Genomic DNA, 22,196 nt, shown 5'->3' on the forward strand with positions numbered 1-22,196 from the left:
CCCTCCTCAGAATCAGCAGGTTAGTGCTGCCACCATGTGGCGGTCTTTAGCTACTGCAATTTCCCCAAGCCCTGTTAATCTTATCCAACCGATTCTCAAACGAAACTGAATTTCTGGTCCAAATTTCAATCACACACAGTATGTAATGATAAGAACATATCTGCCTACATAGGCGACTGTGAAGAGGTGAGAGTAAGAAATTGGAAAATTAGAGAGAAAGAGCGCATGGTGAGTGAAGGCGGGCGGCAGGCTATTTCTCATTGTATGACTAGTAGTTTCCAGCAGCCACCCAAGCACTTTCCAACTGCGACACTTTCACCCGTTCTTTCCTTTTCCTCTTTCGGCTTGTGGTTCTCTCTTCTTCTGCCCAGCTTCTCAATTTCTTTCTCCCACTCTGTACGTTCTGAAACCAYCTCTCTCTCCTTCCTCCTTCGGAGACCTTGAACTTGATACTGACCCTAATACAGTTTGTGGTACATTTTCACAACTCTAAGCACAAAAATCTACACAGATCATCAAAATGGCTCATGTTTCAAAACTAAGCAGTTTCAATTGACTGAGTACAACAAACTCATTCACAAAGGCAACTGCTCACTGCACCAAATCACTCTTTTAATTTGTATACATATTCAATCAACAGTGCCTGCGTAAAGTATTCAGACCTGTTTACTTTTTCCACATTTTGTTACTCTACAGCCTTATTCTAAAATGGATTCAATTGTTTTTTCCCTCATCAATCTACACACAATACCCCATAGTGACAAAGCAAAAACAGGTTTTAAGATTTTTTTTTGCAAATGTATTAAAAATAAACATAGACTTGCCTAGTTAAATAAAGGTTMAATAAAAAACAATAACAAATTATAAAACAACTGAATACATAAGTATTCAGACCCTTTACTTAGTACTTTGTTGAAGYACCTTTGGCAGCGATTACAGCCTTGAGTCTTCTTGGGTATGACTGCAGATCCTCTCAAGCTCTGTCAGGTTGGATGGAGAGCGTCGCTATTTTCAGGTCTCTCAAGAGATCTTCGATCAGGATCAAGTCCGGGCTMTGGCTGGGTCACTCAAGGACATTCAGAGACTTGTCCCGAAGCCACTCCTGCATTGTCTTGGCTGTGTGCTTAGGATCGTTGTCMTGTTGGAAGGTGAACCTTCGTCCCCAGTCTGAGGTCCTGAGCGCTCTGGAGCAGGTTTTCATCAAGGATCTCTCTGTACTTTGCGCCGTTCGTTCATCTTTCCCTCGATCCTGACTAGTCTCCCAGTCCCTGCCACTGAAATACATCCCCACAGCATGATGATGCCCCCACCATGCTTCATCGTAGGGATGGTGCGAGGTTTCCTACAGACGTGATGCTTGGCATTCAGGCCAAAGAGTTCAATCTTGGTTTCATCAGACCAGAGAATCTTGTTTCTCATGGTCTGAGAGTCCTTTAGGTGCCGTTTGGCAAACTCCAAAGGGCTGTGATGTGCCTTTTACTGAGGAGTGTCTTCCGTCTGGCCACTCTACCATAAAGGCCTGATTGGTGGAGTKCTGCACCATTTAAGAATGATGGAGGCCACTGTGTTCTTGGGGACCTTCAATGCTGCAGAGTTTTTTTGTATCCTTCCCCAGATCTGTCCCAGCTAGCAATGAGGATTTGGCGCAGAAGCGGCCCTTTTCCAGGGGGGGCGGAACTGATTGAATCGTCTACCGGAATTCAGCCGACTTTGCCAGCATCTTACCAGAATCCCCCAGAAGCGGCCCGATGCAAATTTAAGTAAATGTATACAAAATTACCCGATTTAGTAATTTTAAATATTACTATTATACATTTTATACATACAAATTATACCCATTCACAAAAAAAACTTTTGTGTCGGAGGAAACACCGTGTATGTGCCTGGCCCGCCACAGGAGTCGCTACAGCGCGATGGGACAAGGACATCCCGGYCCGGCCAAACCCTCCCCTAATTCGGACGACGCTGGGCCAATTGTGCGTCACCTCATGGGTCTCCCGGTCGCGGCCGGCACGTGTCTCGAACCAGCATCTGTAGCAACACAGTTTGCACTGAGATGGAATATCTTAGACCGCTGCGCCACTCGGGAGGCTCCATCCACAAAGTTTTTAATGCTTATCAATTGCCTTCCACAAAGTATCAACATACTAAAATACTACACAGGACTCTTAAAGAATTTCATTTAAATGTCAATTGCATTTTTTAAATCACAGAAACAATGAGAAAATCTGGAGAAAAAAATTATGAAATGTTACTTATATAAAGCAGCTCATGTAATCATCTGCCAGAGAGTAGCCCCAATCGGCCCGAGCCCCAAGTAATACATTTGGGCCAGATAACTCACACCGGAATCGTCCCGAGCCCCAAGTAATACATTTGGGCCAGATAACTCACACCGGAAACGGCCCGAGCCCCAAGTAATACATTTGGGCCAGATAACTCACACCGGAATCGGCCCGAGCCCCAAGTAATACATTTGGGCCAGATAACTCACACCGGAATCGGCCCGAGCCCCAAGTAATACATTTTGGCCAGATAACTCACACCGGAATCGGCCCGAGCTCAATCCCCGCATCCTAACCATAAGTAATACTGCCGTAGGCAGCCCAGACTTATGTCACATGATGTCGGCCGAGTCTGACTCTCAGACGGAATCGTCCCAGATCCAAACAAACAAAATGTGGAAAAGGGGAAGGGGTCTGTATACTTTCTGGATGAAGTGACCTCATACGAAAAAAGATTGCAGTCAGAGTTCAGTTTAACTGCAGTACACTATAGTCTAACTGTAGTTACAATACAGTAGAACTGCAATAKGCTGCAAATACTGCGTCCAAAATTTAAAAAAATCCCCCTGCAGTAATATTGCAGTATAATTGCAGTTAAAGTGCAGTTATTCTGTACACTGCAGTTATTCTGCAATCACTGCGTCGAAAATACCACAGTCGATACCACAGTTACAGTTTCTGCTTTAAATTTGTTATAGGATTTTCTTGACATTTCTTTACAATAGAATGAACTATCACTTAATCAAACTGCTCAAAAAGGATAACTACTGAATAGAAATGATGTAGTGCCTCGTTAACGTGTGTAGTTTGATAACTATCGATATGACATCAATTGATGTTGGAAGGTAAAACCAAATCATATATGGATGTGGCTGTAAATACTACATCCTCATTATCCATCAGCCAGTGTGCTTCAATAGTACAGAGTGGAAAGAGTCACACTCTATGTGCTACCATTTGGAATTATAGTGTAGTGTAAAATGCACTGCAGAAATACCTGGGTTGTGTATAACAATATTTTCCGCTCATTATCTGAATGTCATTGATACACTGTAAGCTGATGAATTTCAAGCAGAGAGACAGGCGATACTGTATCACAAATCACGTAGAAAAGATGATCTTGTAAAATGTTGCATGGGGCAGAAATGGCATACAACGSCGTGATACGTTTTTACAGTAGCTTTTACAATACCACTATTTCTGATRATTTGCCCGACGTATGTACCGTATAAGGATAATGAAACTACTAGACTGACAGATTTGTCAACATGCTTACAACCTGCCCTTGGACAGAAAGGATTTAAAAAATGTCAAGTTATAGTCAAGAACTGTATGGAAAGTTATATTCACCATCTAATACTCTTTCTATTGTACTTCAAAAATAACCATTTTGAAGTGTGTATCTTGTGTTTTTTGCTCTTGGATTAAATGGTCAATTCAAAAGGCACTCGCACATCTGAGCTATCTTTGTTGCAGGCGCATGGTAACAGTTGAATAAGATGAGAAAAAATAAGAAACCCGCACACTGCTCTTGATAGTACCACTGCTCTTTAATAAGCTTTACGTATCGGCCTCAAGGCCTTCGTCAGAGCTTAATAAAGAGCAGAGATACTAGCAAGAACGGTGTGCGGGTTTCTTCTCATTAAATGGTAGTTAAAATGACTAAATGGTGAGCCTGTGTGCTCATGCTAATTCACAGAAAACAGATTTTGCATGAATGACTCAAGGGTGAAAGATGTGTAAAACCTCAGTGAATGCACAATCAAAGGTTCTGGACATAAGATAGGGGGCATTACAAGTGTTATCAGTCTAGAGTTTTGTCATTAGAGTTCTGGCAATATACCACTTACATCTGAAAAATGTGCCCTCCTCCTCCCCTTCCGCTCCCCCCTCAAAACACAACCTGCATTGTCATATTTGTTCCAATATCCCCCTCTTTCTAGTGTTCTTTCCTTCGCTCATGCACTACATATGTTAAAGGATGTGGGGGGAGGAGGAAGGTGGTGTAAGAGGGGGATGGTGAAAGGGTGGAGGCAGTCCTAGTGGGAGGAGGGAGGATTAAGAGTGATAAGGTACTGCTCATCATCACCATCTTTTTAAACTCACACATTAGCATGTAGAATAGAGCTCAAACCTGACTCCCAAGAGACCTAATATTCACATGTAGGATTTATTTGTTTTCTCATTTGACTATTCAGGCTCAGCTATAGATTGAAATGCTCAATTTGCATGATTTGTGTAGCTACATCTTAGCGTGAAAGAGTGAATGTGGAAAAAAGACAAAAAAGCAGGGAGGTCAGCACAGAAGAATCCTTTTCGTGCTGTAAGATGGTGGCTATGGTGAACAATAATGTCTGATTCGCAGGTAAGTACTCCGCTCTTCGTCTTGTACCCATTACTGGTTAATGGTCTCTCATGGGGTGGAGGCTTTGGGGGTTAATTAGCGTTGCCGTCAGTAACAAGCACAGCTAATTAGTGAACATCACAACGAGCTCTGCCGTTCATAGTTCCAGTGAAATGTCAGTTCGTCTCTCCTGAGGAAGACCGAAGTGTGTGTGTGTGTGTGTGTGTGTGTGCGCACGTAAAGCATAGACTCATGTATGTACAGGCTACCAGGGTAACATTTCACAGCTACTTCTAGATGTGTATAACCATTGTTAGGCGTTGTGTATTTGGCAGTGTGTATTTGCATGTCTTTTTGATATTCTGTAACACCCCCTCTCTTTCTGGGGATGGAGGCAATACAATATGAAGACTAGTGATGGAAAGGCAAGTGTGTCAAGTTGTAGGATATGTCATAACAATGAATCACAGCAGGTCAGAGGCAGGGCTTGACATTATGGTCATAAAAGCAGAAATCAGGACTATGCTTTGGTCACATTCTCGAAAATGTAAATGAGCTATTAACACGCAGCCATATACAGTAGTATGCCTATTGTCTGCCTTTCACCTACAGATAGGGGAGGAATCAGAAAGATAAGTAGGTCTACTGATTTATATTTTATTTTGGTTGTTATCAGTAAAAAAAATCTCAGAGCAGGCTCAATTTGCCCAACTGCCATAATTGCCATAAATTGTTTCCACTTAAACACGGGGAGGAATCAGAGAGATCAATTTCAGACTAGGCTACTGGAATTCTTTTGCAGTTTGATTGGTTTTACTCAGAGCAGCGCACTCAACTTTTGCTTCATATAATTATAGGTATATTATAATTGTAATTAGAGCCATTGGAATTATAACAATGCTAAACCTGTGACTCACCATGGTGTTAGTGTTGAGAGTGGAAGAATGTAGGCATCCAAAAAAAGATCCTAGAAATGGTAGGCCTACAGAGAATGAACGGGTGGGTGGATGATACTCAAAGTTTCGCTTATATGCATAGAAGCTTAATACTGTAGACAATCTATTTGACCTCCTCTTTAAGTAGGCTTTTTTTGGTCCCGAAAATGTAATSAAACAGTGCGTTCACTTTAGTCTTGTGAAAACTATTTAGGCTCCTTGTTTGGCCCAATAAATGGCAAGAAATTAATCAACGGGCTTGAGGACATCTGCAGGTATGCAAAATAAGCCGCGCAAATATACATGTTAGGAAGGACATTACCATACCAAAGCTTCCGATAAATACTTGGATTTTCTCATGAATGTCGATAACCCAGTTAACTCTTCAATTGTATCATTGTTGTTAACGTTTTTATGCTTTCGTAACAGCTAGGCTAAACGTTTGTCTATTCAAATGTAGATATTTAGATTAGAGGTAAAAACATCGAGTGGAAAATGTCGGAGTTGTTTTCCGTGACACTACCTAGGTTCATTTCAGGTTCAATAGGCCTAAAATAAATGATTMTTTGAAACATAATTACTGCAGCTGTTATAACATAGGTAGGCCTATTCTGCAATTAAAACAAGTGTAGATAGACTATTACTAAATCTTAAAAGACATGCATGCAAAAAGCATAGCCTATTAGCTTGTTAAATTRCATGCGTTCCATCATAAATAATTATTCAAATATTCATGAAAACGTGTTGTGTCATTGATTGTAGGTCAAACTTAACCTTTGTTTTTTCATCTATTCAAGACAAATTTTGAAGAATAGTTTTGATTAAAACAAATTAAAATCAATTTAAAGGTATAAGGCTAATTTTGGAGCATACTACATTTCTGTTAAAAGCGTGTATGTCGAAATAAATTAACTTCAATTTGAGCATCTTATCTGTTCTACAAAAATGACCTGTTGTAATCATTTGCCTAGACATACAATTAAATGATCGAGTTTTTTGACAGACATTCCCACATATGTAGACCTATTCTATATGAAATTAGTTCATGTTTTCCTATCTCCAATTATGTGAAACAAGTATTATTATCATTTGTATTGTGCATTTATTATGTGTAATGTATTTGGAAATCTTGAATACCACTTTCACATTTATGTTTGACATGAAATCGTTTGTTTGTCCGGTTCTGTAAAAACATATGACTGTTATTCATGCTGCAATTTACCTTCCAGAAAATCACATTCCGTTACCAACGCGGATTTTATTACAAACAGATTAGTTGGATTTATGGTGGGGAGATTTGAATAGAYTTGTCTGTGCCACCTAGCCTCGTGCCAGGTCTCCTAACCATTTCATTTGTGTTCATTAATCCAGTCGGATGGAAATGTTGTTTTTGGCCTCTCGCTCTCGCTCTCGAGTCTTGGGTGCATAGCATGTTACCGCGTAAGACTGAACATGGCCCTGTGACACTCATGAGTCGGGAAGCCACTGTGTGAGCCAAGGAGAAGAGGAGATGGATGGAGGGAGGGAAAGGGGGGAAAAAGGGTGAGGGAGACTTTCTCCCAGTGAATCTCTCATCTTCATCCCTCCATATACGCTGGGCTGGGGATGTTTGTCAGTTGGAAACATGTTATATTTAACCTGCCTCCCTCTCTCCCCTGCAGATATAAGGATGTCAAAACCAGCAGAGGATGAGAAGCCTGGGGCAGACTTTCCAGAGGAGAGCACAGGTAACCATTTTGAGACTGCATTATGTTTTGCTTTGATATCATTTATCAACATTTTATATGAATGTTTGAATCAAGGTATGTTGTTTGTACCTACATCTGTCTGTGTTCTGGTATTGATTGGTAAGAGTGGGCTAATCTGGTGTATTGTTTTTGGATGTGTTTATATTGAAGTAATTTAGCAGATGCTCTTATCCAGAGCGACTTAGAGCAGCAAGTAGGGTGCCTTGCTCAACGGCACATCAACAGATTTTTCACCTAGTCAGCTCGGGGATTTGAACCAGCGACCTTTCGGTTACTGGCCTAATGCTCTTAACCGCTATAGGGTACCTGCCGCCCTATGACAGAAAACACCCACAATAACAGACCGCAAATCTTCTACTTTGATCACGTTTCTCACATTTTCCGAACAGAAAATGAGAATGTTTTAGTCAGCCTGTTTGTATGACTTATGCACGTGACACTATACCTCCATATAGGTCACTGCTCAGAGTCATATCGTGGCACACCTATGTTTCTAAGTAGATTTAGCTGACAGCTAGGATGCGGAATGCTAGTAATTGACATTTGAAGTAACCTATTTCAAACTACAGCCTGAGGCATTTGCAGTAGATCATTACGGGGTTATTAGAATTCAATCTTGCACTTTTCATTTTCTCTTCTCTCTCTTTTCTCACCCYTGTCTCTCTGTCTCTCTCTTTTCTCACCCCTGTCTCTCTTCTCTCTCTTTTCTCACCCCTGTCTCTCTGTCTCTCTCTTTTCTCACCCCTGTCTCTCTCTCTCTCTTTTCTCACCCCTGTCTCTCTGTCTCTCTTTTTATCTGACCAGACTCCGAGAGGAACAGTCCCGATGCAAATGATCAGGTTTGTCATCTCAATTTAATTCCATTGAACGTAAAAGGATGTTTGTTGTTGTTTATTTACTGTTATTTGTTTTTGATGTATTCTTGTTGTTTGCTCTAAGGTTGTAATACCATTATTTGAATAAGTGTATACAGTAGAACCTAAAAGATACAAAGGTCAGAGTTCGCCACCAACCGGTCATCGAAAAGGGCAATATTAAATCCGGGACATGTAGGCCTATTGAATGGAGAAAAAAAAACTCTGTAGCCTACAGAGAAACATAAGTGCTGCTTAGATTGGCTAAAAACATATCCGATATTTACAGTATCTGGCAAAATGATTTTCTATAAAAGGTTTGATGCTGTTTTTAAGTGAATTTGGAAGTGTTACAGATATTTCAGTGTTCAGGACCACCTCAATTCCCCAAGTTGTCCTATCTCTAAGGTCCTACCATGGTACTTGTTTTGGATAGGTTTTAAAAAATGAAAATTATTAGGAGACACGTGGATTAAATTGATGAGTTCTATCAACCTGGAATGGCAACTGTGTTAATGGCTTTGCACATGAGTAGATTTAAAGATCTGTGTCAGTTTAAAGATTTTGTTGCCGTTCGTCTCCTCGCAGGTTCAGCCAATGAAAACGAGTCCCTTCAGTCTTTCTCCTTCCTTGAGCAACACCAAGGTGAGGGAATTAGTGCACTCACATGCGAGAGAGAGAGAACGAGAGAGAGCGAGAGACAGTGTGTGTGCTTGTGTGTGTGAGTGGCTTATCTATTTAGACCTCACAGACATACCTCAGATGCCGCATAGACATAGGCCAATATGCAAATGAGGATGTTTGGGCCATTACGAATGCTGACATGCCCATCAACTCCTGAGAACTAGAGCGTAAGAACGAGCACAACTCACTTTATAAAGACATGCTGCAGAAGAGAGACTGTAGACATTAATATATCGAAATGAAGGGAGATGGAGAAAAAAGAGTTATGGGCAGATGGATGGATGGATAGGAGCTTCCTCAGGTCAGTAATCATCAGCCAACTTGGAATATTCTAAAATTATTTACACAACAGAGCTCAACATGTTATGCATGGTAATATATTTCTTACTAAATGTTGTGGGGCCCCATTAGGGCCTAAAATGGAGATCACATTCATTTATCTACAGTTAAACGGGTTAAGACTCGTTTACTGACAAGAGAAGGAGACTTGAAAAAAATCTGTTGACATATTTTATTTATTGCGGATTACATTTTTTACTTTAACTTCTTCATTCAAAAGTACTCTTGTTTCAGTTGTATAGTATTGTGTGACTGGTGACACAGTATGCATAGAAAATCAGTTATGTACAGTTGAAGTCGGAAGTTTACATACACCTCAGCCAAATACATTTAAACTCAGTTTTTCACAATTCCTGACATTTAATCCTAGTAAAGATTCCCTTGTCTTAGGTCAGTTAGGATCACCACTTTATTTTAAGAATGTGAAATGTCAGAATAATAGTAGAGAGAATGATTTATTCAGCTTTTATTTATTTTGTCACATTCCCAGTGGGTCAGAAGTTTACATACACTCAATTAGTGTTTGGTAGCATTGCCTTTAAATTGTTTAACTTTGGTCAAATGTTTTGGGTAGCCTTCCACAAGCTTCCCACAATAAGTTGGGTGAATTTTGTCCCATTCCTCCTGACAGAGCTGGTGTAACTGAGTCAGGTTTGTAGGTCTCCTTGCTCACACACGCTTTTTCAGTTCTGCCCACATATTTTCTATAGGATTGAGGTCAGGGCTTTGTGATGGCCACTCCAATACCTTGACTTTGTTGTCCTTAAGCCATTTTGCCACAACTTTGGAAGTATGCATGTGGTCATTGTCCATTTGGAAGACCCATTTGCGACCAAGCTTTAACTTCCTGACTGATGTCTTGAGATGTTGCTTCAATATATCCACATCAGTTTCCCCCCTCATGATGCCATCTATTTTGTGAAGTGCACCAGTCCCTCCTGCAGCAAAGCACCCCACAACATGATGCTGCCACCCCCGTGCTTCACGGTTGGGATGGTGTTCTTCGGCTTGCAAGCATCCCCCTTTTTCCTTCAAACATAATGATGGTCATTATGGCCAAACAGTTCTATTTTTGTTTCATCAGACCAGAGAACATTTCTCCAAAAAGTACGATATTTGTCCCCATRTGCAGTTGCAAACCGTAGTCTGGCTTTTTTATGGCGGTTTTGGAGCAGTGGCTTCTTCCTTGCTGAGCAGCCTTTCAGGTTATGTCGATATAGGACTTGTTTTACAGTGGATATAGATACTTTTGTACCTGTTTCCTCCAGCATCTTCATAAGGTCATTTGCTGTTGTTCTGGGATTGATTTGCACTTTTCGCACCAAAGTACGTTCATCTCTAGGAGACAGAACGCGTCTCCTTCCTGAGTGGTATGACGGCTGTGTGGTCCCATGGTGTTTATACTTGCGTACTATTGTTTGTACAGAAGAACGTGGTACCTTCAGGCGTTTGGAAATTGCTCCCAAGGATGAACCAGACTTGTGTAGGTCTACAATTTTTTTTCTGAGGTCTTGACTGATTTCTTTTGATTTTCCCATGATGTCAAGCAGAGTGGCACCGAGTTTGAAGGTAGGCCTTGAAATACATCCACAGGTACACCTCCAATTGACTCAAATGATTAGCCAATCAGAAGCTTCTAAAGCCATGACATCATTTTCTGTAATTTTCCAAGCTGTTTAAAGGCACAGTCAACTTAGTGTATGTAAACTTCTGACCCACTGGAATTGTGATACAGTGAATTATAAGTTAAATAATCTGTCTGTAAACAATTTTTGGAAAAATGACTTGTGTCATGTGTAACGGATGTGAAATGGCTAGCTAGTTAGCGGGTACGCGCTAGTAGCGTTTCAATCAGTTACGTCACTTGCTTGTCTAAAGTTATACTGTTACACATGCACAAAGTAGATGTCCTAACCAACTTGCCAAAACTATAGTTTGTTAACAAGACATTTTTTGGAGTGGTTGAAAAAGGAGTTTTAATGACTCCAACCTAAGTGTATGTAAACTTCCGACTTCAACTGTATGTAATTCAGTAAAAAATTGTGGAAGTTGCTAATTGTTTTTGTCACATTTTTTCTTGAATGTTGGCTGTATGGTTCATACAGTATATAGATGATCCTCTGATATTAATACATGTTTTATCTCATGAAACCACCCAAATCCTTAGTTTTAGGCAACAAATATGATTTTGCTCTAATCAGGTCATTTGCACCATATTTCTGTCCATTTAAGGGACCCATTTTGGCAACTAGACTGAGGCCTGTGTACCAGATGCCAAAAAAACATATCTTCACGATTATTATTTTTGCATGTATTTGCCTTTAGAGTTTTCACCCTATTCAATGTTTTGATATTATTCCCCCTGCAGAGTAAAAGTGAGGCTGGCCCTGAGATGACCTCCACCCATGTGCCGCCTCCCTCCCAGCAGCAGACACCTCACCCTCACACACAACTCATGTTGGCAGGGAGTCAGCTGGCAGGGGTAAGCATTGGCACAGACACACTAGCTGAATGTATACACTTAGAATATTTTTTCCAAAAGTTTTTCGGCTATCCCCATAGGAGAACCCTTTTTGGTTCCAGGCAGAACCCTTTTTGGTTCCATGTAGAACCCTTTTTGGTTCCAGGCAGAACCCTTTTTGGTTCCAGACAGAACCCTTTTGGGTTCCATGTAGAAAGGCTTCTACATGGAACCMAAAAGGGTTCTACATGGAACCAAAAAGGGTTCTTCAAAGGGTTCTCCTATGGGGACAGGCGAACCATTTAAGGTTCTAGATAGCACCTTTTTTTCTAAGAGTGTAGTGTGTAGGCGGTTAGGGTAGGCTTCTTCTGCTTTGCTCTTGCTTGCGTCTTACCAAGGTTGGGGCGAATTCCATTTCAACTCAATTCTGTCGATTCAGATTTTCCTCATTCCTGAATTGACTGAATTAAAATGGAATTGATCCCACCTCTGCCTCTTACTGCTTGCTCAAACGCTGAGTGACACTATTCTCTACCTCTTTTGCTTTTCCCCCCTCCTCTCTTTGGGCAAACCCTACCCTTTCCTCCCCTCCTCCTCTTCCTCCTGTTCCTCAGCTGGCTGCACTCTTGCCTGCGCAGCAGCAGCTGTTGCTTCAGCAGGCCCAGGCTCAGCTCCTGGCCGCTGCCGTGCAGCAGTCCAACGCGGCTCACGCTGCTCATGCCGCCCACGCAGCAGCCCAAGCCAATCAGCAGCAGCAACAACAGCAGCAGCAGCTGACCAAACAAGAGCATGSCCAGCCCCAGCTCACGCTCTCTCAGCCTATCCAGCTCACCGCCCAGGTAGGAGCGGCCAGTCACGGATCAGATATGACCAGCTTTAAGCCAATTTAACACACTAACCAACACTCGTCTATGTCAGAAGTGTTTCTTCATATACTCTTGGGTGATGTTACTTTAAAGGCTGGGGCTTTGCTCATTTCTTTGCATTATATTTCCTCCAAGGGTGTGTGTGTATGTTGCTCTTTTCAGAAATCATACATGACTTGTTGATTCTCTCTCTCTCTCTCTCTCTCTCTCTCTCTCTCTCTCTCTCTCTCTCTCTCTCTCTCTCCTCTCTCTCTCTCCTCTCTCTCTCCTCTCTCTCTGCTCTCTCTCTCTCTCTCTCTCTCTCTCTCTCTCTCTCTCTCTCTCTCTCTCTCTCTTGCTCTCCCTCCCTCCTGTAGGATATCCAGCAACTGTTGCAGCTGCAGCAGTTAGTCCTGATGCCTGGCCATCACCTGCAGTCTCCTCAGTTCCTCCTGCCTCAGGCCCAGGGACAACAGGGGCAGCAGGGTAAGTGGGACCTACTAAGTAAGTGGGAACCACCATCATCAACACTGTGACTTACTCTTCACACAAAACATGATCTACTATGCACTATGATCTAACTGCTTAGTTCTAAAATGAGTTAGAATAAAGTGTTAGAATACAGTTAAAATACAATAAAATAGTGTTCATATARTTACAATACTAATAGTGTTAACTGCTTGTCCGTTGTGTTCCTCAGGTTTGCTCTCGACACCAAATTTAATTTCGCTACCTCAGCATCAGCAAAGCCAGGGGAGTCTTCTAACTACTCCACCCAGGCTGGGACTGCAAGCACAGGTATAGTATTATTGAAAACCACCTCGAATGTGTGTGTGTGTGTGTGTTGAGACTACACTTTATAACATACTGTACTACATACTTGTAAGTAAATAGATTAAGACAAGAAAATGAATCTTCACAACCTCGCCATAGATCTTTCATCAGCCTTCAATAGCTAACGCCGGTGTGCCAGCCACCCTTCGCCATTCCACAGCAATGATATAGGTTTATGTCTCACGCACTGTAGCGTCGTCACGGTGACGGCCTCACGTCGTTACAGAGGGACAAGAGCGGGGACGGCGGCGTGTCCTCCGGGGCCTCGACCGCCCCCATGACCTCGGTGACCTCTGGCCCGCACGGCGAGGAGCCAAGTGACCTGGAGGAGCTGGAGCAGTTCGCCCGCACCTTCAAACAGAGACGCATCAAACTGGGCTTCACACAGGTACGTGTGTGTGTGTGTGTGTGTGTGTGTGCGTGCGTGCGTGCGTGCGTGCCTGCGTGCGTGAAATGTGATAGAGGTCAAGAGGAGCGTGAGCAATTTGATCAAGCTAGGCTTCACATGGGTCGGAGTGTGTGTGTTTGCAGTGACGGGGGTCAGGAGGCGCTGGACGCCTGAATGAAGATGAATGTTTAACACAAATGATCTCTCCCCCCCAGGGTGACGTTGGCATGGCAATGGGGAAACTGTATGGGAATGACTTCAGCCAGACCACCATCTCTCGCTTCGAGGCCCTCAACCTGAGCTTCAAGAACATGTGCAAGCTCAAGCCTCTGCTTGAGAAGTGGCTAAACGACGCGGAGACCATGGCGATAGACAACATGCTTCCCAGCCCCAGCTCTCTCTCCTCCCCCATGATGGGGTTTGAGGGCATGACGGGGCGCCGCAGGAAGAAACGCACCAGCATCGAGACCAACGTCCGCGTGGCCTTAGAGCGCAACTTCATCTCGGTGAGAAAGAGAGAGGTCCCACACCAGACCACTGGGGAACCCACTCAAATCACATTAACTCTCGACACTGCACTCGCAGTAGAGTACATAAACCAACGATTCTGTCCACAACAGTTTGATGAAGTTTATTTCCTTTTTTTTAATGAACMTTTCATTATCTAAATACCACTATTGAAAGTAACATTGACAACATGTCCGATTTATGCGTTATAAAATGTTTGTGGCCTGTGACAACATGTTTGATCATGATTTCTGACCGTGTTCCCTTCAGAACCAGAAGCCTAACTCAGAGGAGATCCTCCTGATGGGAAAGCAGCTCAACATGGAGAAGGAGGTGATCCGGGTCTGGTTCTGCAACCGGCGCCAGAAAGAGAAACGCATCAACCCCTGCAGTGCCACCCCTCCCCTGCCCAGCCAGTCCCCCCTTGTGACGCACAAACCCCCCTGCTACAGCCCACACATGGTATGACCCCGCACTCACCTCACCCCATCCCCCCCCTCCCCACCAACCCTCACCATGCCTGTCATTGGCAGGCCTTTGGTCCTTTGCCTCCCTGTTCCTTAGTTTGGAAACAAACTCTGTCTAAATACAAGTCTGTCATCATGAGAGGAACAGAGCTCTGACTCGCTGTATCTATGGACATGCCCCCTCCCTCTGCATGACCCCACGTATGACCCTGTGGCCTAACCCATCCAGCACTGCTCCACTCTCAGCGCCGTGCAAATGACTACAGTGTTGTACGAGGTGTGATACGTTACACACCAACCCACGCGTCACCACAGTTACACCACGAGAGCGTGTTTCTTCTGTCTCTCTCCTGCTCACAACCTATCCACCTCTCTCTCTCTCACTTTCTCTCTCTCTCTTTCTCTCTCTTTCTCTCTCTCTCTCTCTCTCCAGATGTCTAGTCAGGGGCTGCACCAGGCTGTCACCAGCCTCAGCACAACAGGTGAGGAAATTAGATTTTTGGATACATTTGTGTTTTTGTGAAGCTAGGCCACAAGTGCCAGAGGTCTAACTTCCCTTTCGTGGACTAAGACAGAGACGAGTTCAGATGGTTCTCAAACCCAGTACCATGGGCATTGGGACAACCTATCAATGTCACAGTAGGCTGCTGAGGGAASAACAGCTCATAATAATGGAAATCATGTGTTTGATGTATTTGATACCATTCCACTGATTCCGCTCCAGTCATTACCACAAAACCGTTCTCCCCAATCAAGCTGCCACCAACCTCCTGTAATCAATGTAACCAAATGTACTGTATACCATTCATATTACTGATGGTTCTCTCTCTCTTTCTCAGTGACCAGTCCATCGCCCTCGGCAACCTGCCCTCTGACCCCCAGTGGCTCTGCAACTATGAGCTCCGCAACTGTGACTCCGCCTCAACACAGCACAGCCAGCAACGCAGCCCACGCCTGGGAACGCTGGGTGAGTCTCTCTCTCTCTCTCTCTCTCTCTCTCTCTCTCCTCTCTCCTCCTCTCTCCTTCTCTCCTCTCTCTTCTCTCTCTCTCTCCTCTCTCTCTCTCTCTCTTCTCTCTCTCCTCTCTCTCTCTCTCTCTCCTCTCTCCTTCTCTCCTCTCTCCTCTCTCTCTCTCTCTCTCTCTCTCTCTCTCTTCTCTCTCTCCTCTCTCTCCTCTCTCCTCTCTCCTTCTCTCTCTCTCTCTCTCTCCTACTACTCTACACTTACTCAATCTAACACTGAACAATCCCTCATACTCAACAAATACACTTTGATAGTAGATGCTGGGTTAGTGTCCCCTGATTATATAACTCAAACTCTGTGATCTCCTCTATCCTCTCTCTGCCCCTTGCACAGTCAACGACTACTGCACATGTGCTCAATCTAACACTGACTCCGAACACTGAATGCTCAACACACTTTTCTGTGTTTCACCACTTTGCCAGGTTGTCATTTCAAATTAGAATGATTTCCCAATGGACCTACCTAGTTAGATTCAGGTTGAGGAGATTGATGAAATAAATAGCAGAATGCTCGCAATGACAAGCTACAGTACCTAGCGTAACTGACATTCTGAGACTTACAAGCATTTCGCTGCATCTGCTATAACATCTGCTATAACATCTGCTATAACATCTGCTAAACTGTGAACGCGAACAATAAACTGGAATTGGTGATATTTACTGACTTGCTGGGAATTCATGGTATGGGACTACATGTGGTATGTTAAGCTACCCCACCTGTTTTGCAGCAAATCTGCAAGTTCTCACACATATGAGGAAACATGCACATACACCACCGTTCAAAAGTTTGGGGTCACTTAGAAATGTCCTTGTTTTTCAAAGAAAATCACATTTTTTTGGTCAATTAAAATAACATCAAATTGATCAGAAATACAGTAGCTGGAAACGGCAGATTTTTTATGGAATATCTACCTAGGCGTACAGAGGCCCATTATCAGCAACCATCACTCCTGTGTTCCAATGGCACGTTGTGTTAGCGAATCCAAGTTTATCACTTTAAAAGGCTAATTGATCATTAGAAAACCCTTTTACAATTATGTTAGCACAGCTAAAAACTGTTGTCCTGATTAAAGAAACAATAAAACTGGCCTTCTTTAGACTAGTTGAGTATCTGTGGCATCAGCATTGTTACAGGCTCAAAATGGCCAGAAACTTTCTTCTGAAACTCGTCAGTCTATTCTTGTTCTGAGAAATGAAGGCTATTCCATGCGAGAAATTGCCAAGAAACTGAAGATCTCGTACAATWTCTAATTGACCCCAAACTTTTGAACGGTAGTGTTTGTCTGCAGGCATAGACGTGCTAGTCAACCCAAACTCAGAACCAAGCCAATGCATTCAATCAAAACACGTTGTGCTTCCATATGAGACATAAATGAGGGCGTTTGATTAATGAGCTTTCACTTAACCCTCTTGGTGCTTTCTCGATTAACCCTCTTGGTCCTTTCTCTATCTCTGCATGTGTGTGTGTTTGAATGTGTGTGTATTTTAATGTGTGTGTATGTGCACATGGATGAATATGGATCCATACATATTCCAGGAACACAATGATGGGAGTAAGCACAGGGATGAACCAGGCTCTCGTCAGCAGCAATCCCCTGGCCACAATGCAAGGTGTGTTAGTCTGACAGAATCAGTGTCTATCCAGATGATGGATTTGTATTCTGATTTGTAATAAGCGCGCGCAACTCTGACTCTCACATACACCATGCTCTGATGACGAGAGGAGAAAATGTTGAGTTAACCGTGCAGATCTCAAGGCAGAAAGGAAGATGTGCCTCAGTTTGCTATCATTTCAACATGGGATTTCAAATCAATTGAAATTGCATGTCTTCACTCCATCCCATCCATATCGCCGCCAAGTAGATAATGTGAGTGCCGTGTGTGTCTGTGCGTGTGCCAAGCATGAGTTAGCTTTCCTGCAGGCTCTGACTGACTAAGCTCTCCCTGCTTTAGTCACACTACTTTCTCTCATCTGTTGCAATATCTCACCTTCGTCATCGCCATCCTTCATCTCACCATCTCATCAGTTACAGTGTCACCCAAATCGATGCCCATGTACCAAATCGATGCCCACGTATCTCTGGTAGGTGTATTAACTTATATTCTTTCTCCTCTACCTTTCTTTTCCCTTCCAATCCTTCCACCTGCCTCTCTCACCCCGTCCCCTGTAACTCTACCATGCTTCAGCTCTGGCTGCCAGTGGTGGGCAGCTGCCCATTTCCAGTCTTGAGGCCGGAGGTCAGATGATCCTGGGCGGGGCTGGGGTTCGCCCCTCCCTATTCCTCAACCGCCACACCCTCCTGCCTATGGCGTCCCACCAAGCCTGCGTGGGATTGGTCGGCGGTCCCAGGGGCGACTCTCCGCCCCCCCGCGCCAGCGGCATGGACGTCGACTCCTGCTCCGCCTCTCCCTGCTCCAGCCCCGCCTCCTTCTGCTCGTTCAGCGAAGCCTCACCGCCGCCGCTTGGCGGGGCCATGGCCGAGTGACGACGACACAACCCAAAGGATCCTATCAGGAGGAAGAGGAGGAGGAGGAGGAGGAGGAGGAGGAGTTTTAGTGGAGCTTTACAGAAACACCTCGCCTTTCAACCAAAGCCATCTCTCTCTCCCTCCATTTGTCGCCTTCGCTCTCTCTCCCGGAGTCTTTCGAAGCCAAAAAATACACAGATTGAAAGAGGAAGAAGAGAGCGAGGAAGAATGGAGAGGAGGAGAGAACAGGAGAACGGGGAGATTTAAACCAAAAAAATGATCTATCTATACAGTTGGAGAGGTGGCATTGTGGAACGTTTTGTCGGCAGTGAATGCTAATGTACATTTACTCCTTTCTCTGAAAAGAACAAACGAGCTGAAAAAAAACGTCTGAAAAAGAGGGCAGGGATGACAACTGAACTAAGACTTTGTGTGAGAGATGGGTGGCAAGGACAGGAAAGGAAGGAAAGACTTTCAACAAGCTTCAGCGGAAGGATGGAAAGAAAACCAAATGTAAAAATACCTAGAAGGGAAAAACACACAAAGATAAAAATGACAAACATGCCAAAATCTCCAAAACCGAAATACCAAAAACTGAAACCAAAAAAAACGGAGAGAAAAGCTTTACTTAAAAGACTTATGATTCTGATCTGTCCAGGATCAGCACATCACCCACACTCAACAACGCCAAAAACATGTATGAGTTCATCGTAATATGTTTTTTWAAAGTTTTCAACACTTATTTTTGTATTTTATATGATTTGAGCATTGGGTTATGTCATACCAAATGAGCATGATTTGATATAGATATCTTAGTGGTGTCAGTCCTCCCACATATCTTTGCCTACCTCTCTAGTGGCTGTACAGTTTCAACCTATTTATAGTACAAAGCCTTGTTGTGGATTTAGCAGTCACCTCGAATTAGTAACTTTACAACTTATTTTGTGGTTTATTTTCCTAATCAATTTCCTTTGTTGATTTCACATTTTGCTCATTGAATCCTCATTGTCATGATCATCATAATTATCACCCTTGTCATTAGGGTTATTAACTTCAACATTTGTTTAATATGATGAGATATTGTTGCCTCCTTTGTTTCATAACATCTTATGTACAATTCTCTAGCACCCTCCCCTTGCGAAGATAAGGGCACTGGGCCTTTTTCTCAAATGTTTTATGAGATTGGAGAACACATTGGGAGGGACGTTAGACCATACCTCCATGCAGAATATTTCCAGATCCTTTGTCTGCTCTTATGGACTTCCCGCTTCAATTCAAACGACAATGGGGTTCAAGTCTGGAGAATGAGAGGGCCGTTGCAAAATGTTGATTTTTGTGGCCAATTAAACTTTTCTTTGTGGATTTTGATTAGTGCTTGGGAGTTATTGTCTTGCTGGAAGATCCACTTGTGGCAAAATAGCCCCATAATGTCAAAGATCCACCACCATATTTTACCGCATGAGGTACATTTCTGCATATTCTTCTGTATTTCAACGCCAAACCCACCACTGGTGTGCGTGACCAAAGAGATCTCTTTTCATGTCATCTGATCATAGCACTGCCTGGAGTTTTATAAACAGCATTGGCACTTGGATTGGAACCGGGTGCTTTGGTCAAATGACATGGAAATAGAGCTCTTTGGCCACATACACCAGTGGTGGGTTTGGTTTTGAAAAACAGAAGAAAATGTATAAAAGTACCTCATGCCAATGTTAAAATATGGTGGTGGATCTTTGATATTATGGGGCTATTTTGCTTCCACTGATCCTGGGGCCATTGTTAAGGTCAACGGCATCATGAACTTTACCAAGTACCAACCAGCCATTTTAAACAAAAACCTGGTTGCCTCTGCCAGGAGGCTGACAGTTGGCCAAAAGTGGATCTTCCAGCAAGACAATAACCCCAAACACAAATCAAAATCCACAAAGAAATGGTTAATTGACCACGAAATCTCAATTTTGCAATGGCTACCTGTTGTTTGAAGGCTCAATGTAGTTATCCTTGCAAGGGGAGGGTGCTAGAGTATTAAAAATGAATAATTTTTATTCTTATCTTATCTTTCTTAATTTTCTTTCTCTGAGCAATTGTATTAGTATAAAAGAATATAATTTCCCCACTTTTTTTGCAAACAAAAASAATTTGTATAATTTATTTTATACTGTATTTTTTGCTAATCTTTATCAATGTATATATGAACACCAAAATGTACTCTAATGGCGGTTGCTTCAAGCACACATGCATCACACACACACACACACACACACACACACACACACACACACACACACACACACACACACACACACACACACACACACACACACACACACACACACACACACACACACACTACACTAGAATGTATCGAGATGTTGAAGCTAAATAATCTTTAATGCCTTTCATTATATTTGTTAGCCTGTTTTTCTCTCAATATAATTCATTTTCCTATCATTCCACCGACTTCATATCAGTCACTTCTAGTCAGTCACTCTTGGATACCAAAGCATTGTTTCTCCCGGCCGGAAGAGCCAGGAAAACAAGTGTTCAGACAGAGACCTCAGCCGTGTCAAAAACCAAACACCCCATAACAGAGGACGACTCCACACCAACAACAAAAAAAGGACAGCATCCCTCCGAGCCCCCAACCCCCTGCCCTCCACCCCTTCTGCCCCTCTCCTTTGCCTCGAAAGATGGGGTCAAAGAGCCAAAAAAAAGAAGATGAGAAGAAAACAAAAAGACTGCCCAGAGGAGTCAAAGGCAGAAAGAGGATCTGTTGGAAACTGCAGGGGAAAACGGAGGAGAAAGCTGGAACGAAGGACCAAAACCAAAAAATAACCTTACCAAAACCTACGCATGAGCGACTTAACTGAACAGATGAGAAACCAAAAACCAAATACAACACGTTGTGGACAAAGAAGTGGAGGAGGAAGATAAGGAAGAGGAGGAGGCTTTAGAGTCTGTCACAGCCGGAGAGGCTCCCTCTCTCACTCTCTCCTCCCTCCTCCATTTGTGACCTCACTTTGTTCACCCTTTTCCTGGATGGAGGAACAGCTAATGACCTCACGGAACTGAATTTAAGAAYATATAYTTTTCGTTTTTTTGCTTTTCGCGGTCGGTCTGTCGATTGCTGTATGACTTTGTCTCATTGCTTTCTACTTGTAATGGAGATGATGGGGTGATTTATTGCCTATTTTCATATCTGGTCTGGGGTATTATTGGTGTGCTCTGGCTTTTTTTCATTAGGTGGTTGGAAATAATACTGTGAAAATGTAGCTTCCACATTTTTTCTTTGATCAAGAATGTTCTGAAAAAGCCAAAACTGAATACCAAAAGCAAAACTGTTTGACACACAGACATACCAAATAACAACCAAATCAATGCACAATTGTCGGAGAGGAACAGTTGGATAACTGTGTTTGTGCTAGGGTTTTCTGGACAGATATGTAGAGAGACTGGTTGAGAGAGAAAGGTGTGTGTGTGTGTGTGTGTGTGTGTGTGTGTGTGTGTGTGTGTGTGTGTGTGTGTGTGTGTGTGTGTGTGTGTGTGTGTGTGTGTGTGTGTGTGTGTGTGTGTGTGTGTGTGTGCATTCAGGCATGCTTCCATACATGATTGCGCACACACCTGTGTGTGAGATATGGATGGTGTGTATGTGACAGGAGAGCAAAAGAGAGACCGAATGAGTGTGCAGAAAGAGCCATTCTCTCGCATATTAACCAAACCATAAAGATTCAGTACACACTCTTCTGTCTAGTGTGCCACAGAATACTGTTCGATAAACACATGGAACTTCACACGTGAAATGGAGCATACTTGGGCACATATAGGCAGATATTAAAGGCAACCAATGATAATATTGTGGGGAGGGGCGGGCGGAAAATCAACTGAAAACCAGTTGAGCTACCCTTTATAAGGAATGTATCTGTTAGTGCTTCAATAGATTTTGTAGGAAAAAAAGCTATATCTTCTACTGCTAATGTATAAAAGGCTGTGAAATGATCCTTGATAAAAATGTTGA

At 43.0% G+C, this 22,196-nt stretch overlaps 1 protein-coding gene and 1 long non-coding RNA gene across 2 annotated transcripts in view; one reads left to right on the forward strand and one right to left on the reverse strand.

Annotated features, from left to right (window-relative positions):
* The window catches only part of LOC111954850 (POU domain, class 2, transcription factor 2-like), a 49,821-nt gene extending 29,405 nt beyond the window's left edge, over positions 1-20,416 (forward strand). Inside the window, 15 exon segments of the mRNA XM_070436051.1 lie at positions 7,226-7,291; positions 8,117-8,151; positions 8,755-8,811; positions 11,558-11,671; positions 12,265-12,489; positions 12,873-12,981; positions 13,196-13,293; positions 13,523-13,717; positions 13,933-14,223; positions 14,495-14,686; positions 15,125-15,173; positions 15,531-15,630; positions 15,632-15,658; positions 17,251-17,324; positions 17,901-20,416. Coding sequence (XP_070292152.1) covers positions 7,226-7,291; positions 8,117-8,151; positions 8,755-8,811; positions 11,558-11,671; positions 12,265-12,489; positions 12,873-12,981; positions 13,196-13,293; positions 13,523-13,717; positions 13,933-14,223; positions 14,495-14,686; positions 15,125-15,173; positions 15,531-15,630; positions 15,632-15,658; positions 17,251-17,324; positions 17,901-18,199 — 1,931 coding nt within the window. The 3' untranslated portion in view covers positions 18,200-20,416.
* Positions 1-22,196, reverse strand: part of LOC139023309 (uncharacterized) — a 376,026-nt gene that overhangs the window by 257,515 nt on the left and 96,315 nt on the right. The window lies entirely within an intron of this gene.

This window comes from Salvelinus sp. IW2-2015, linkage group LG30 (assembly GCF_002910315.2).
Source record: "Salvelinus sp. IW2-2015 linkage group LG30, ASM291031v2, whole genome shotgun sequence".
NCBI classification, from domain to species: domain Eukaryota; kingdom Metazoa; phylum Chordata; class Actinopteri; order Salmoniformes; family Salmonidae; genus Salvelinus; species Salvelinus sp. IW2-2015.